The sequence below is a fragment of the Zonotrichia leucophrys genome, chromosome 3 (assembly GCF_028769735.1).
Source record: "Zonotrichia leucophrys gambelii isolate GWCS_2022_RI chromosome 3, RI_Zleu_2.0, whole genome shotgun sequence".
Lineage (NCBI taxonomy): Eukaryota > Metazoa > Chordata > Aves > Passeriformes > Passerellidae > Zonotrichia > Zonotrichia leucophrys.
The window spans coordinates 18299660-18316791 of NC_088172.1; the positions used below are offsets into that span (position 1 = coordinate 18299660).

Consider the following 17132-nt stretch of genomic DNA (forward strand, 5'->3'; position numbering starts at 1 on the left):
ACTAGTCACTGTGTTTAGCAGCACCTTATCCTGAATATCAGTGGAAGAAATGTGTTGGACTAGGAATTCTAGTTACCTAGCTACTGTTAGTGATCAGCCACTACATTTAACACCTTTGATATTCAAATATCAGTAGGCCTGAGAAGTAGCTCTAGGTTCACAGTTAGCAGAGCAATTTTAGAAACATAATGAAGAGTTTCAGATGTGCACATACTCATGTATTGGTTCCTTTGTCAAGGTCTTAGCATGGGCTAAACAACATCAACAGAGACTGGCAGGAGCTCTGGCTGGACTCATTGCTAACCAGGAGCTGCTGGAAGCCTTGCTGTCCTGGTTGCAGTGGGCAGAAACTACACTGACTGAAAAAGACAAAGAGGTCATCCCCCAGGAGATTGAGGAGGTTAAAGCACTTATAGCTGAACATCAGGTAAGGATCAGTGAGTGACATGTGTCACTCACACGGGATTCACATCTCAGTTACGCTGCATGATCAAGTGCCAATCTCTTTTGCTATTGCTTCTTATAATAATTGAATACAAGCAAGGATAGTATTAGGAATAAAAGAAAGCCCACATCAAATGTATGATAGTGCTGCCAACTTAGATCCAGGGCTCCAGTGTGCCTTTACTGATTAAATATCAAAAACAGGTTTATGAAGTGCCAGAGGGAGCTGCTGGTGTAGTGAATGCTCATAGATTTACCTCAGCTTAAACACCAGAGCTGTCTCACTTCTGTGAACTGCAGCCTGAACAGCAGGATCTTGGGGCAAGATTCTGTTCTGTATCACCTCACCATGTACTGTTAATAAAGAAGTTTGACAGATTGGTTTTTAGATTTAGCCTTCTTTTAACAGCCAGACCATAGTGATCTTAAAAGCTTATATGGCTGATTTTTCTTATCTACAAAACATTCATCTGTGTCTATATTGTGAGGCTGGCATTATAAGTGTCTTTCTGTGGGTTTCTTTTTAACTTTGGTGTTTTGCTATTGTGTATGTTTTTCATTCCTCTGGTTACTTTTGTGTATTGGTAATTAAGATCCCCTCTATCTGATTGCAGACATTCATGGAAGAAATGACCAGAAAACAGCCTGATGTGGATAAAGTTACAAAGACCTATAAAAGGAAAGCACTTGAACCCTCTCCAGTACAATCTCATATTCCTGTCCTTGATAAGGGGAGAGCAGGAAGTAAGTAACAGCGTATTTTGGGGTGTGTCACACGTGCCATTGCTCTATCTGTAAAGTTTACAGATTGCTAATAATCCAATAGGTTTGATTAACTTCTGGTGAAAGGGGGTAAAGTTCTCTTGGCTGACTTTTCTAATTATCTCTCATTTTTATAAAGTGTGAGGAAATTTCTCAGACCAGACATGTATTTTTACATTTTGTCGTAATCTTCACGAATAGCTATTTTTAAAGTGTGCAGTCCTTCCTGTGCCCTTAAACTTCCAAGAGCAAGTACATGCTGAGTCTTTGCAAATCTTCCATTATCTGAAAGTGCAGACAACTTCACAGAGAGATATGGAGACAAAATTGTGCTCTTACTGTCTATAAAATTATATTAATCCAGTTAGAAGTGTATTCAGTGAAGTTGAATGGAAAGTGAATCATCAAGTGAGGAAATTGCTTTTTGTATTTTTAGATATACTTACCCATTGTATTTTATACTTACCCATACATGGAACCTGCTTCTAAAATGAGGTTGTTTACTTTGCAACTCTGAGAGATTTATGAAGATTTAATTTAAACTGTGCAGCTTGACTAGTGGAGCCCTCACTAGCTGCTTCTGGCTAGATAAATGAGGCTGTAAACACCACTGGGTTGTTCCCCAGCAATGGTAAAAAAAAGAAGAAAAATCCCACTATATGGAATCATCTTGGGGTATGACCTCCTTATTTGGGACAGGAAGGAATAATTTCAGGAAAGTCAAGTGCATTTCTTGTGACCATTTGTTTTGTTTGAACTGGGTGAGCCCTATGCCTTTTATCATGTTTTAACAGGAAAGCGTTCCCCAACACCAGGCATTTATCCCTCAGCAGCCCAGGCACAAATTGAAACCAAGAATCCACGGGTAAACCTTTTAGTCAGCAAATGGCAGCAAGTTTGGCTTCTGGCATTGGAAAGAAGGAGAAAACTTAACGATGCTTTGGACAGACTTGAAGAGGTCAGAAAAGCACTGTACAGAACATACATACTTTTTACATAATTTTCTTTACCCTGGATTAAATTCCAAAATTGTGAATAGCTCCCATAATTGTTGTATTATATTGTATGACAGAGCTAACTGAAAACACTGTGGTACAGGTGCTTTAATGTGCTTTAAAAGCTGTCATCATCATTTTAAATGAGGAGAGCTGAGATGTTTAAAATGCTTGCGTAGGTCCTCAAAAAATCAATTATTCAACAAAACACAGATGGTATCTATCTCATTGATGTTCTAGATTGATGGATTTCAGCTGAAAAAAGTTTTTTCTGTTTTTTATTAAGCTGAGAGAATTTGCCAACTTTGATTTTGATATTTGGAGGAAAAAATACATGCGATGGATGAACCATAAGAAGTCTCGTGTGATGGACTTCTTTAGGAGGATTGATAAAGATCAGGATGGAAAGATTACAAGACAGGAATTCATTGATGGAATTCTTTCTTCAAGTAAGTTTTAAAATTACCATAATATTGAACTTGGAATAAGTACCTCATGAAATCTTACTGTCTAGATAGTGTGGCCTATGCATTTTATTGTGTTAGAAGGTCACAGATTTCCTTTTGAATTTATTAATTATTACTACTTTGTAATTATTTTACTTGAAAATATTTCTGTATTCTAGAAACTCTTTCTAGTTTTTTACAATGTGAATCAGCTTACAAATGTCACATTTATATTATTGTCTAATTAGTAGTTTGCTGGTTTATTGAACTGAGATTGTCATTCCTACAGTACACTAGCTGCTTCAACAATTGCTTTTTGATTGATTACTCATAATAGTAAAAAGTACCTTATGGACCTTATAGATGATTTTCAAAATGAGTTCATAGGATCATATGATTTTTATTAAAGAACTTACATAGAATAGTTTCAATTACAGAAGGAAATTGGAATTTTTGAAACCAGTGTTTCCATGAGCCATGAAAATAGTTATATACCTATATAGTAAGGCTTAAAATGCCAAGCAATCAAACTAGAAAGGAATTTTCCTAGCTTTCCTGGTGGATCAGTATTCCTTAGTTATGTCTTCCACATTGTATATGTGATCATATTTCCTTCTAGGAACTGACTCATAACAAACAAGGACCTAATACTTAAAATAATCCTTTATCTTCAGATCATGGAGACTTTTGCTTTGAACTGTAATGATTCAGAATTGGGCTGCTTCTAGCATTTCATTTTAGTGTTACTCAGTAGGAAAATATTGGACTCTGTATATTTTCCCCCTGCTTTAGGAAATGCAGTAAAGGATCACTATATGTGAATTTTGCTGTTTTGCTTGAATTAATAAAAATTCATTAAAAAAACCTAATATAATACCACCACTTTTTTAACTCAGTTGGCATCAATTTATTATGACCACCAAACACTCCTGGTATAATCCCGGTTCATCACCTTGAAATTTTCTTTGACCATTTCATTGAGAATCTCTGCTGTGAACTTCATCTATAGAAGGACTTCATGAAACACCATGCATGGATCTGCCCTGAGAAGGCTTTGCATTCCAGATTTAATCAGCACTGAAATGCTTGCTTGACCTTTCCTCACTAACTGTTTGTCTTGTTAATTTCTGGTATTTTATGCACTTTGAAGGTCAAAATGTTAACACCCCCATACCCCCCATATATTTTACAGTTTAATCTGTGCCCTTGCTTTTGTCTCTGTCTTTAAGCCACACTGTGGTACTCATTTTTATCCAATACCTGGGAAACAGTGGAGATTCACATTGAGGTTTTTTTCCAGAACTATGCCTTCATTTGTTTGAATGTCCTTATTTTTTTGATAAGCACTATCTGTCACCAAATGCCTAATCACCTTCTAATATTTGTGATAAAGCTTCTCATTGTAATGGGATTGAAAAGCAAAAAAATTTGTGTTGCTGTCTTTGTCCTGCAGAGTTCCCTACAAGCCGACTTGAAATGAGTGCTGTTGCCGACATTTTTGATAGAGATGGTGATGGATATATTGACTATTATGAATTTGTAGCAGCTCTTCATCCAAACAAGGATGCGTACAAGCCTCTCACAGATGCTGACAAAATTGAAGATGAGGTACATTCTCTGCTATCTTAGGTTGCGTTCTTTTCTACTGGGATTGTATTCTATGATAATTCACTTTATTTTCACTCCTATTTAATTGGAAGCTTACTAGGTACACAAATCTTTGTAATTGTGATATTTAAAGTAATTATCCTGTTGTGGTTTTTTGCAGGTTACAAGGCAGGTAGCGAAATGTAAATGTGCGAAACGGTTTCAAGTGGAACAGATTGGGGATAACAAGTACAGGGTAAGTCATTTAAGGATCTCAGTTCTTTCAGCTTTCTTCATATGACATGGTTTACACAAGGAATTAGACTAGATGAATTCACAAGAATCTTGTATGACAATTATAAATTTTCTTTGAGATTGTCTAAATGTTTTTTCTTGTTATAACATATAGATATGTTCTAAAAATATGGAAAATTGCTGATGCTTGTATTCATTTTCACTCAAACTACCAAAGCTGTTTTCAGTCATAGGAATTTTTAAGAGCCAACAGCACACATCTGTACACATGCATACATATGTACAATATATCCTCAAAAGCTGGTCTTTCTGCCTAAAAACCTTAAGTGTTTAAACTGTAGCTGTTTTTCTGTTAGTTTCATAAAAACAGTTACTGATATTTCCTTGTGGTATTGTGTTGTACTTCAAAAATCTTTTACCAAAGTGTATTCAACCATTTTTACACTCTTTTGTCATTTTATTGGAACACGCATACTTCTAAATATAAGCAAAGTGTTAGATATCTGCAGAATTATTATAGATCACAGAATAATAAATATCACACAGTAGAGAAAGATCTGCTACCCCTGGATTCAATAGCCAGAAAAATTTGAGCTAAAATATGCAACATTTGGCTAAGAGAGATTAATAAGTACTTGTAGATTTTAAAAGACCACAGAAACAGCAATGGGAAGGAAACAAAGGCCTTGAATATTTTCCAATATTCAGTCTCTGGATGGCTAACTACCTGCTCATCTCTCAAGTAGATACTTTATTTAGTATGTCTAATGTGTTAGTTTGCATGTGTTCTAGGTCATGTAGAGAATTTCCTGTAAACTAATCGTGTCTTTCTTCCATTTTTCATTTCTTATCAGTTCTTCCTGGGAAATCAGGTATAAACCAGTGGAATGTGTTATGAAGTTTTTTTTTGGGGTTTTTTTTTGGTTTGGTTTTCTTTTTTTGTTATTTTCTCTCTCTCTTTTTTTTCCCCCCCTAACACATATTTAAGCTTGCAATGGTCAGCCTTCTTGCCATCCTTTAATTTTCAGCTAATTCATTGCTGGTCAGCTGTGGTATTTCTTTAAATGCTGTGGAGCATTCTTTGTCCCAGGATCCCTCCTATACAATCCCTCACCTGCTTTCTTTGGTCATTTTCCTCATTAAGGAGATTACTTTTAAAGGAACCAGATAATGGTCAGCAGCAATTCCCATAGCGAAAAATCTTGAGCATTTAAACTGCAATTGTAGAGATCACAATTATCTAATCAGTTTTGTAGTCAAATTCTTCAAAATTCAGTAGTGTTATTTTTAGGCTATTTGATTAAAGGCTAATCATGGCAAACAGATCCCAGTGTCTTATCACTTATTTATTGCAAATTGCACAAAAATTACTTTCATCTTTGCAAAAAAAAGGTACAGTCTCTAAGCAATCAAGCAGACTGATTAAGAACCTAGCTGATAGTTATTATTTTATTTCCTAACACAGTGAATCTTTAAATACATATTTTGGAAATAGGCAAAATAAAATTGCTGTTCCCCTGTAGACTAATGCCTCTCCCAGAGTGTTTTCAAGAGTCTATAATGTGCTGGAGCTGTGTTAAGGAATGCTTTGTGTCAGCTGGGTCACTGGTGAGTCCTCCCTCGGGAGGAGATGCTGCCCAGTGCTTAGTCCTGTGCTACACACTGATACACAGCTTCCTGAAGTGCTGAATCACATCTGCCCAGTAAGAATGGAAACACTCTATACAAATCAGGTATCAGGTTAGTCTTTTAAAAAGGCAATAATGGATGTAATCCATTCTGGACATGCTAGTGTTAACAGCAATAGCCATTTTAATGCTCAAGATGTTGAAAACGTGGGTGCACTCTTGTTTACTAGCAGAGCCTGTTGAAGTATAGAAGAAAGCACAGAGCAGTGCATAACTTTGCCACATGCCTCAAGCAATACATCTAAGCAATAATTTAAAATATTTTCCACATATAGAACAAGTCTCTTTTTGAAAGAACTGTTTGAAATTATGTTAATCCTTTTATCTATCATCTGTACTCTCAGATCTGGGGAACACAGAGCATTGCTTGAGAAACTCTTACTGATGCAGAACGGCACCTACAGGCTATTGTCGAGAACAGACCTTTTTGTATCTTCAACTCCTTTATGTTTTTACCTCTGGTTATTTGAAACAATGTTAAATACTGTTTAAAGAAAGTTGTACCAGGCTATTTTAAGAAGGAAATCAACCGAGTTACCATAAGAAGAAATGCAGTGATAGATACTATTGTATTACCATGTTACTTTCCAGCCCCACTTTCTGAATTAATTTTTAGCTGGGCAGTTTCCAAAGCACACTTGACCCTTAGTGTAGTTGCCTGATGGGGTCTAACTGACTAATTAGGCTGTGATGGGGGAAAAAATAAAGAAAAGAAGAAAGATACTATCTTCAGAATCACTAGGAAAAAAATTTGGTAGGAACAAGCCAATGAAAATAAACAGTGTTAATTTGGATGCCTTTTAAAAAAACCTGTGATCTACATATATAAAATGGTTCTTTGTTTGGCACATATTGAATGCATTATTAAAAAACTCTGAGAAATAATGCTCATGTAAATGTTCTTACTTATAACAAATACAATTTATTATTGAATTAAGAAGCAAGCTTTGCTTTTGTTTGGTTCCTAAAAGTAATATTCCTTTAAACTTATTCTCTCTTCTTGGCTTGAATAGTACCAAGCAACTAAAGTCATCTAACAAGTAGGGAGCACATTTTTTGTGTGGTTTGTTCAGTCCCCTCACTGGAGCAAGTAGGTGCAGTTGAATTATGGCCAGCCTTCTCCAAGGGTCGGAGATTGTCCCAAAGAGGGCCACTCAACTCCCCTTGGTTTTAGTGAGTGCTCTGCATGTTTGTGTGAGGGTGCACTGCACTTGGCCTGGTGATCTGGTATCAAAATATTTTAGTAGTGCTGGCTTAAAAGTACTGAATTCTTCTGGTGAGTTTTCTTGAGATTGTGAGGTCAGCATTTTGGTTATGCTTTCTTTGATCCGAATGTGAGTGAAGGTACTGCGTACAGGTTTTGTTACACAGGTTTCAAGAGCAAAATATGCATTAGGCCTGGCCCAAAGGACTCATACAAGAACTTAGTATGAAACAGACTCTCATCTCTGAATCGAGAAGAACCTTGATGTGTAGTCAGAGGAATGACAAACATAATTATAGTTATTAATCATTCATTGCTTCTTTAATGTTCCCTTCCTCACATGCACCTTGCTATAGGTAAGCAGTGTCAGCACTGTAGTGCTACAACTGAAAATATTCCCATAGGTTAATAAATTGAGAGAACTGTGCAACACTCATAACATGTTGAATTTCCAGATTATATACTGCCTGTTTGAAGTGATGCTGCCTTCCTTTCAGCTGACAACATTAAAAATCAAGACTGTTACAGAAGAGCATTTGCTTAAGATTTTACCAGTGAAATAACACAAATAGGTCTTCATTAATTTGCACAAAAGCAGACTGTAACCAATCAAATAATGTACTACTAATTTTGCTTCTTTTATGACCTGACATTTGAGAATCAAACATAAAATTAAACCTGAGTTTCTTCCTTACCATCCTGCCATCTTCTTTTGATTAATGCAGTGCCATCTGATTTGAAATCTTAACAGCTTTAATAATCTGCATAAATAAATTGATTTTTTTTAGCATTTACTAATTATTAAATATCAAAATAAACTTTTTAAAAGGTCTGATTTTTTTAACCTATCAGTGTTGAACTGCATCTGAATGCCTGAGAAGCTCAGACTGTCATTTGATTTTTATTGCAGTTTGGTGACTCTCAACAACTGCGCCTTGTTCGTATCCTAAGAAGTACGGTCATGGTCCGTGTTGGAGGTGGCTGGATGGCACTTGATGAGTTCTTAGTGAAAAATGATCCTTGCCGTGGTATGTAACAGAACTGTTAAAGACTTGCAGGTTATTATTTGGATGCAGTCACCATTCATTGTCTCAAGATGGAGATGGACTTGTATAAAATGCCAGTTGTTGTAAACATCATCTCACTAAATGTCACATTTTTGTGAACTTTAAATCACATGGTTGAGATCCTCTCAGTTGCACTGATGTATGTCTGGAAAAACTGTGGTGTCTTCTGCACAGTTCCTTCAGTGTTATAGTGGTGTAAGTAAGAACTGAACTTAGCCCAAATAGACTTGATGGTATGTAAGTGGCTTGTATGACTTGGCAGAAATAGCACACAGAAATGTCCAATAAAACCTTCTCAGCAACACAATAAGTCAAAATAAGGCAATTGAATTGATGAGTAACACCACCACCACAAAAACCTCTGGCCAGTGACTCTTCCCAGTCTTTCTACCTTTGTAACCTTGTCTTTTCCTTGGCATCTTCCCCAGAAGCACTTTGTAGATCCCTGAGCCTTACACAAAGCAAGTGGAAAATGTTCTGGTCTGGAGGACATTATGCTCCTTGGGAGCAGGGAGTGCTCTATCACTGAGCCCTCCAGGGCATTGCATCAGATGAGCTGTTTTCTCAGGACACAATACTGAGGACTGTAATAAGGAATTCCAATAAATTATTGGATATTTATTAAGTATTACATCTTTCAGTGTCAACCTAGGAATAAATTGTAACACTCTACCTGTCAATAGGCCTGAGAAAAATGTTTGGGGTACAACCAAGTTGGACCCCAAGAATCAACCCAGTTAACCCTTCAATGAAGCCAGATCTTCTGAGGCACATTTTATTTTCTACTACTCTTTTGAGGAATAGAAGTAGAAAGGAATAAAAGAAGGACCCTTTTTCTTGGGTGTATTTGAGCAGATGTCAGCACAGAGGGTGTAAAGAATACCTGTAAGAATACTCTGTAAAATCAGCATCACTGGATGTTGTGCATTGCTACCTAATCCTTGCCTGGTTGAAATCAGTGTTGCAGGTTCAAACTTTTCCTAAACCACTTCACCTAACAAATTTGCATTTCCACCAAGTGCTCCTCGTGGATTCAGATGAATCACACTGCAAAGAACTGTTGTCATAAAGTTTCAAAAGTACTGCACCTAGTCATATCAAATCTCTTTAGCTTGTATTACATCTTTATGTCAGCAGATAAATACCGCTGCCACACAAGTACACTTGGGACTGCAGCCGAGTCTGTCCAAATGCCATTTCCTTTCTGCCTAGGGGACCTTTGAGAGCGCACCTCAGAACACTTAGGGACAGCTTTTGCTCAAGTCCTGTCTTTTGGCCTGGTGCTCCAAGTCTCTTGCATATGCAGCTGCTGTACTTGATTTCTTCTCCTGCTAACGATTTTCTTTAATGTGACCCATGTCCTGTGTCATTTTTTCTAGTTCATCATCACGGGAGTAAAATGTTACGTTCGGAATCAAACTCTTCAATTACCACTCAGCCTACTATAGGTTGGCAAACCCCTCTCTTTGTCTCCTTCTCCTCTTCTTCTCTCTCTTAATTTCCTTCCCGCTTTTTTAATATATGTATACTTTTAGCTATATGCTTCACCCTTCATATTTAGCTTAACATGTTCCTACATGGGCTGGTGCTTTGCAAGCTAATTTTTTGACACGCTTGAAGAGTGTTTCAAAAACAATTGCCATTCACACTGACACAGTTAAATGCTAACATGTCTTGCATTTATTCATGCAGAACATTCTCTTGTATGTGTGTTTGTATGTGTGTGTGTGAGTGCTTAGCCACCAATTACTTCATCATAGTTTGGGTTTTATGTTCATCATTGCATGTTGCCAAACTACATAACTTCATAGTTTTGAATAAATATATTTGCTGCTTTCCTGTAATTTCTTCTAGAATGTCCAAGCAAGTATTATTTATTATGAATAGCTGTAGAGTTAGCAAAACTGCCCATCAGGTTGTGTCTATGTATTAATAGTTGATTGATTAACAATGATTTAGCACGTTGAGCATTCCATTATCACGCTGACTTCCTTTGACAGTGGTTCATTCCTGCTGGCATAAAGTATTAGAATAAGTGAGTCCTGCATATAACTCTCCTGTGTCTAAAATAAATGCATTACATAGTAATGCATTTTATTTATTGTTAAAATGTGTTGGAGTTGGCATGGCAAAAATGGCAATAAACAGCCTTGTGACAGCTTTCATGTCTGAGTCAACGAACACCTCTCTTTGCAGCTAAAGGGAGGACAAACGTGGAGCTGCGTGAAAAATTCATTTTGGCAGATGGTGCCAGTCAGAGCATGGCAGCTTTCCGACCAAGGGGCCGTAGATCACGACCCTCTTCCAGAGGTGCTTCTCCCAACAGATCTACTTCTCTGTCAAGTCAGGCTGGCCAGGCAGCTGCCCCACAGGCTGTTGCTACAAGTACACCGAAGGTAAGGAGAAACCTACAAAACTGCACTGGTTAACAAATGGGGTATAGATTGAATTTTTGGGTTTTTCCTCACTCCAGTAATATTGCTGCTTTCTCTAGCTGATGGAGAAAAAGTGTCTCCCTTTTATTTCATAGTCTGAGGTGGATATGAGAGTGTTTTCAATATGTTTTCTCTACTGTTTGTTTGCAACATGGCAGTAGAAGAATTTCTACGTTTAAGGTGCCACATGAGCTAACCGGCAGTTTGGGAACTGCTCTGAAAGATCAACAAACCTCTCCATTTCACTTGAAAAATAAACTCTGTCATCTCTTCATTTTAGAACATTTGTCATTAACTTTTTCTGCTTATATTTTATTTCTACTGAGATTTTGAAAGCCTGGGTATCCTTCTCTGTGCCATAGTTTTCCTCTACTGTCCTTCACATTTTGATTTACCATTGTTTCATACAGACACCACATCATTTAACACGCAACTATGGTAAACCATGGTTGACAAACAGCAAAACATCAACTCCTTCTAAGCCACCAGAATCCTCAGACTATCAAGGGTCATCTGCAGAGGTACAGTAAGGACAGACATTCTAGTCTAATGACTTCCTTCACTAAAACTGTCACTTCACTAACAGTCACTAGAGTTTCAGTACGTCTAAGCTGCAACATCCTGTGTATATTAATGCATTGTCTTTGTTTTAGACCTTTGTCAAATTATTTCTTACTTTTTCCCTCTCCCCAAAGTTTGTTTTGTTTTTTGGGGTTTTTTTTAATGTTCTATTTTTCATGTTTTTTAGGAAAATAGAGCCTCACTGAGCTAATGTTTAAATCTCAAATGCTCAATAAATCAGGAAAGTATGGAATGAAATAGTTGAGTAAATGTGGAAAAGTACTTTTTAAAAGAAAAATAAAACATTCAATATACTTTGCAGGTTTTTTCCTAAAATTGTTTACTTTGAATTCATTAAGTACTACAATGTTTCTGAACTGCAGACACGAGATTAATAAATCATGATCTCTAATGCAAAACCACATAATAAAGAAATACCCAATCACAGTGAAGAAGATGGCAAAAAAGTCTGGCCGTGATAATAGAACTTTACAACAACTGAAAGTTTTGTTTAGGGGGTAGTGACCAGTCATTGCTCTAATAGGATAGCTATTTGATGACTTAACAGGAAACTAGCATGGCTTACATGGAAATTGCTAGTATAGCAATTAGGATTATGCTGGCAATTAGGCTGTATGACCAAAATTTAAAGGGGCTTGAAGACAAAGTGTTTGCTTTAATGTCATGACAGTCAGTGAAAAGATTGCAGCTGGATCAGGCTGCACACTGATGTGTCATTTGTGGGAGTTACTCTTGCCCTGGGTTGGATGGAAGGCTTGGAGAGGAGAAGCTTGTGCTACCACTCCCTCTGTTGTATCTGCTTTTCACAAATCTGCACGTTGATGCCTATTGCTGTTCATGTGACACCTTCTGGTGTAAAGTTTCCATAACCTCAGCATGGCTTTTCTCAAAGATGCACAACAAACTTCTTCCTCCCTCCTCCTGTGAGTGTTGTTGTGCACATGCAGGTGTGTCTGTGGGTACAGCACTGCAAGCACACGGGGCTGTGGCTTAGACTGATTAACAGCACTGAGTTTAGTCAGTTGTCAGTTTCTAACATATTCCTGTATTTTCTTTCATCTCTTAGCTGGTAACTGCAGTGAAAGATTAATTGATGGTACATTAAAGGGTTTATAGACATGGAAAGATGTTGTTTTCATTGAATAACAATGACAGGAAAGCAGCTGGCCTGATTTCATATGGGGGCACTGTATTTCTTATCTACTCTTCCAACTGCCAGTAGTTTCAGTGAGTTTCTTTTATGTAAACCAGTGTGGTTTAAGATTATAAACAGAATGGTTAGGGTGGGGTAGGTTCAGTGGATTTTTTAAGGCATTCTGCTGCATTTACTGCCCAAGAGAGCAGTTATTCATTTTATATGTAAACTGCATTTTGGCCTAGGGCAAAACTGAACAGGCTAGTTTGATTTTTCACCCTGGTGATTCTCTCCCAATGCCTTGGCCAGAGTGCAGCAGCTTCAGTGGAGGTAACAGTGTTTGTTCCCTTTCTCCTTACCCTCCAAGCAGTGTGTGTAGAGCAGAGGTTCCCAGGGTGGGGCTAGCTCTATGTCCAGCACTGTCCTTGGCTGTAATGAGAATGTAACATTGTGACCTGCCCTGGCAGAGCCAGCAGGATTGCTCTGGAGCATCTCAGCACTCTTTTTCTCAGAAGTGGTCTGAACTGGCAGCTGCCAGGCAAGCTCCTGCCAGGCCTCTGCTCTGTTCTTAGCTCAAGGCAGCTTCCAACACATTTCTCTGGATCCTGGTTTTTAGTACCTCATTCTATCTACAGCTCTATGGAGATCAAGGGCACAGAATGCAGGATCCTGGGATCCAGGCCACTCCACAAACTGTATTCATCACTGCACTGTTTTTTCTAATTTTTTAATATCTATGTAGTATTTTTGTGTTATTAAATTACTGTGAATACTGTAATTTTCCTCTTATTTGCATACACCTCTTATTTAGTGAGTGATACTCATTTTGAAATCTGATGATTCAATTTTTGTGGCTGTGAAAGAAATTTTGGGCAGATTTGGGGCAGATTGTAAATCAAGACTCATTTCAGAAATAAGAAAGCAGGCAGGGTAAGACTGGGTAGTAGAGACACTGTAAGGCAGCATATTGACAACTGGAACTTTTACAGTTAGTCCTATGCCTTTTTTCTGTTTTCTCTTGTTTTGGCTTGGGTTTTTTTCCCTCCTAGCAAAAGGTTTCTGAAATTTGGTAGCCTTGTTTCAATTTTAAAAATATTTTCATCATCTATAACTACAGCCAGAATGGTGGAAATTCAAGTTATGCAGATACAAACTCTCAGTATGTACCATCAACTAATCTTACCTGCTTGACTAATTATAAAAAGGTAGCTTTTTTCTTTCTTCATATGTGTTGAAATACACACAAAGATGCTAAATGTTAAGCAGACTTAAAATTATTCTTTTGTTATTGTTGTTTTACATTTGGACTACTTCAAATGCAAACTGCTAAAGGAGCATTCTAAACTTCACATTATGAATAATGTCCATAGTGGCTTAAACCAATATTTCAGATTCACAGTGAATGTTGTGATGATCATATCCTAAGCTATGTAGTCCCTAATACTAGTCATTGTCTTCAGTTAAAAAAGCATTTTTTTGTGTTTTGGTTTACATAGGGAACACCAATTCAAGGAAGTAAACTGAGACTGCCAGGGTATCTATCAGGGAAGGGTTTCCACTCAGGAGAAGACAGTGGCATCCTGTCAACAGCAGCTACCAGAGTCAGAGCTCAGTTTGCAGGTGAGTGTCTTGACTTCAGAGATTGATCTACCACTTGCTTTGTTTTCCACCTGAGCCCCTGAGGTCACATTAGGGGTCAAGGGAGATGTCAGAAGAGTGAGAAGGAGTAAAAGTTGTACAGTCTACCCATTGCTGAGGGTGCACATAATCAGGCCCTCCATTAACATGTTCAGCTCTGGATGTGTGAATTCATGCCTGCAATCTTCTTGAGAATGGTACCTTCAATGCATCTGCCCTAGGAACTGGGGAAGAAGCATTTACTCAAAGGATCCAGTTCTTTACAGTATTCAAGTTGTTCTCAATTGTGATGGAGCAAAGGGGGGGTCACTTAGTCATGACCTGTCTATTTCTTTTGGAAGAACTGCAGGGAGCAGCTGTAAATTGCCTTATTAATGGAATATCCCACAGAGATTTTAAAAGCAGTATACAAAAATAGAAAGCAGCGAAGCTGTGCTTTGCAACACATTTCTTCATACATACAGGGAACCAGATTTGTGAAGATCAAAAATACTTAATAAGTAATTGGAAAATTATGAAAAACCACATTAATAGTTTTCTGTTTAAGATTCCTTGTTGCGGTTTTTTCTTCACAGCACATTGTCTGGGCAGGCTTTTACTTAGCAGGCTTGCTGAGAGCTCATCTTCTCAGCCCTTTGTTGGGCAGGATGTCTACTTTGCCCTTGTTTACTTGCAGCTTTCATCTGTATGGATTTGAATTCATTTTTTTTTTAAAGAGTGCTACACATTTAAATATTGGGATGTTCATTTGCATCTCCAAGATGTCTATACTTAGAAATCATGAATGCATGAAGAGACCAGATACTGATTTTTTTTTTTTTTCCCAATTAATAGCTGAGAAATTGGCAGGGGAAATAAAGGCTCTGGCTGTTGAGTAAAGGTACAATGCATGCCTAGGAAGTCAGTAAAAGCTGCCAGGATAATGGATTTTTGATAAGATAGGCTAGTGATGAATTAACTCGGTGTCAGCATTTGATCTTGCATTTCCTTTTCATTAGTGTGAGACACAGCATCAGTTAGCTTGCCTGGCAGACGTCTAAAGTTTAGTTTGTGCAATGAGGAATTTTTGGGAGTGCCAAAGACCTAGGAAAGACCTGCACAGATCTTCCATCCTCACCTTTAAACCTGGTGGCTATCCTCTCTTTTTTAGACACCAGAAGAACTCCAAGCAGACCTGGTAGCCGAGCAGGAAGCAAGGCTGGCAGCAGGTCGAGCAGCCGCCGCGGCAGTGACGCGTCTGACTTTGACATCTCAGAAATCCAGTCTGTGTGCTCAGATATGTCAGAGACTGTTCCTGCCACCAGCAGGCCGACACCCCGAGCAGGCTCTCGGCCAGGATCCGCCAAGCCTTCTAAAATTCCAACTCCCCAGAGAAGGCCACTAGCCAGCAAATCGGACAAGTCCTTGAAGAGATAATATGATTGGCTTCATAAAGGTCTTTTCCTTTTGCATTAAATATTTAAGTTCATAAGATGTAAAATATTATGTAGAAATTACTGTGAAATATTGCAAGAGGTGGATTTTTAATTCTGCAGATGGCCTTATTTGTGTATTTGTCTTCTTATTTTATGTGTATAATTTTTGTCAGATTTTTTTTTTGTTTTGCCATATCCTGTGAGAAGGGGAAGAGTTCTAATGTAAACTAACAGTTGTACACAGTAACATGTAGAGAGTACACTAAAAATAATTGCCGAATGTACAGTGTACTGAATGTACAGTAAGTCTCTGCAACCTCAATAAAAAAGGCCTATCACTATGTCATTAGTTAACAGTAAAGGATACCTCATGATTTTTCTTTAAAAAAGAAAAAGAGAATACTGAAAGCCAAAAGACACAATTACACATTTTGAGCTAACTAAACAAACACTAAAGGATGTATGTCAAAAGTACTAAGGAATACAAACACACCTTCACAGTACCCTTATTTATACAGCATCTCTCTGAGAACTCACAGAGTTAATTAAACACTTGCCAATAATATGATACTCCAATACCTTGCAGCATTTCTGTGCCATTGCTTTCAATGAGGCCAGACACATTCTGGATATCTGAACTATTATTCTGTAAGAATATCAATATAAAGTGCATTCATGTAAATGTGAGGTTTTCTTTTGCTTGAGTGGATGGTAGCACTGTATCATTGAACTCATTTTGTATCAAAGCAATTTTGCTTGCAGAAAGCTCAGAAATAAACATGTCCCTTAACTTTATTTCTATTGTATTTCTTATTTCACAGGAAGGTAATTTTCTGTGTTATGTTTTAGAGCATATGCCATTTCAGATGACCAATAATTACCATAGGAACACAGGCTTTAATGTTATTTCTCATTATCAGCTATCTGATTTTGGTTAGCTACTGTATTTGTTTAATAAAACACTAAATTGCACATATCAGAGCATATGAAATTATATGTAATTATTGTGTGTCGACAATTATTTTCTCCATATTAAACTGTGTCTTTTACATACCATGTATAAAATGCATAGAGTAATTCACTTGCTCTGTTAGTCAGTGAAACATTCTAGCCATGCATGGATTCATTGAAAGGATACCTAATAGCTCAATTTCATTGGAAAAAAAGGTGCAGCTTCAAATGGGAGTGCTGTAGCATGGCTGGATAGATGCTGTGGTAAGTAATGACAGAATCTCTAGAACTTTCAAATAATATCAGAAAGACTTGTGTGGGACTTGGCCAGATAAACAAAATAATACTCAAAGATAATTGAATCGATCAAAATCCATTTGCATCAGGATTTTCTTCAACACAGAGTTGTACAAAGGTTTGTGGAAAGCCATGATCAACCAGTCCTACCTGGCTTGGGAATCAGCACAAGTGTTTATAACTGAAGCATCAGTCTCTGCTGCACTATTTTATCTTTCCATTTTTCACCTC

At 37.5% G+C, this 17132-nt stretch overlaps 1 protein-coding gene across 17 annotated transcripts in view; it reads left to right on the forward strand.

The window, feature by feature from the left end:
- DST (dystonin) overlaps positions 1–16637 on the forward strand; it is a 289028-nt gene extending 272391 nt beyond the window's left edge. For 5 of the 17 annotated variants that reach the window (XM_064707534.1, XM_064707547.1, XM_064707537.1 and 2 more), the window contains 12 exons: positions 239–427; positions 1059–1188; positions 2001–2164; positions 2488–2650; positions 4101–4255; positions 4416–4490; positions 5344–5361; positions 8292–8409; positions 10645–10844; positions 11294–11404; positions 14097–14220; positions 15389–16637. In XM_064707534.1, the coding sequence (XP_064563604.1) occupies positions 239–427; positions 1059–1188; positions 2001–2164; positions 2488–2650; positions 4101–4255; positions 4416–4490; positions 5344–5361; positions 8292–8409; positions 10645–10844; positions 11294–11404; positions 14097–14220; positions 15389–15654 (1713 nt within the window). In that variant the 3' untranslated portion in view covers positions 15655–16637. Of the gene's footprint in view, positions 1–238; positions 428–1058; positions 1189–2000; positions 2165–2487; positions 2651–4100; positions 4256–4415; positions 4491–5343; positions 5362–8291; positions 8410–9827; positions 9897–10644; positions 10845–11293; positions 11405–14096; positions 14221–15388 lie in introns of all 17 variants that reach the window. The other 12 variants (XM_064707530.1, XM_064707533.1, XM_064707539.1 and 9 more) reach the window with 4 other exon arrangements.
- Positions 16638–17132: the final 495 nt, after the last annotated feature.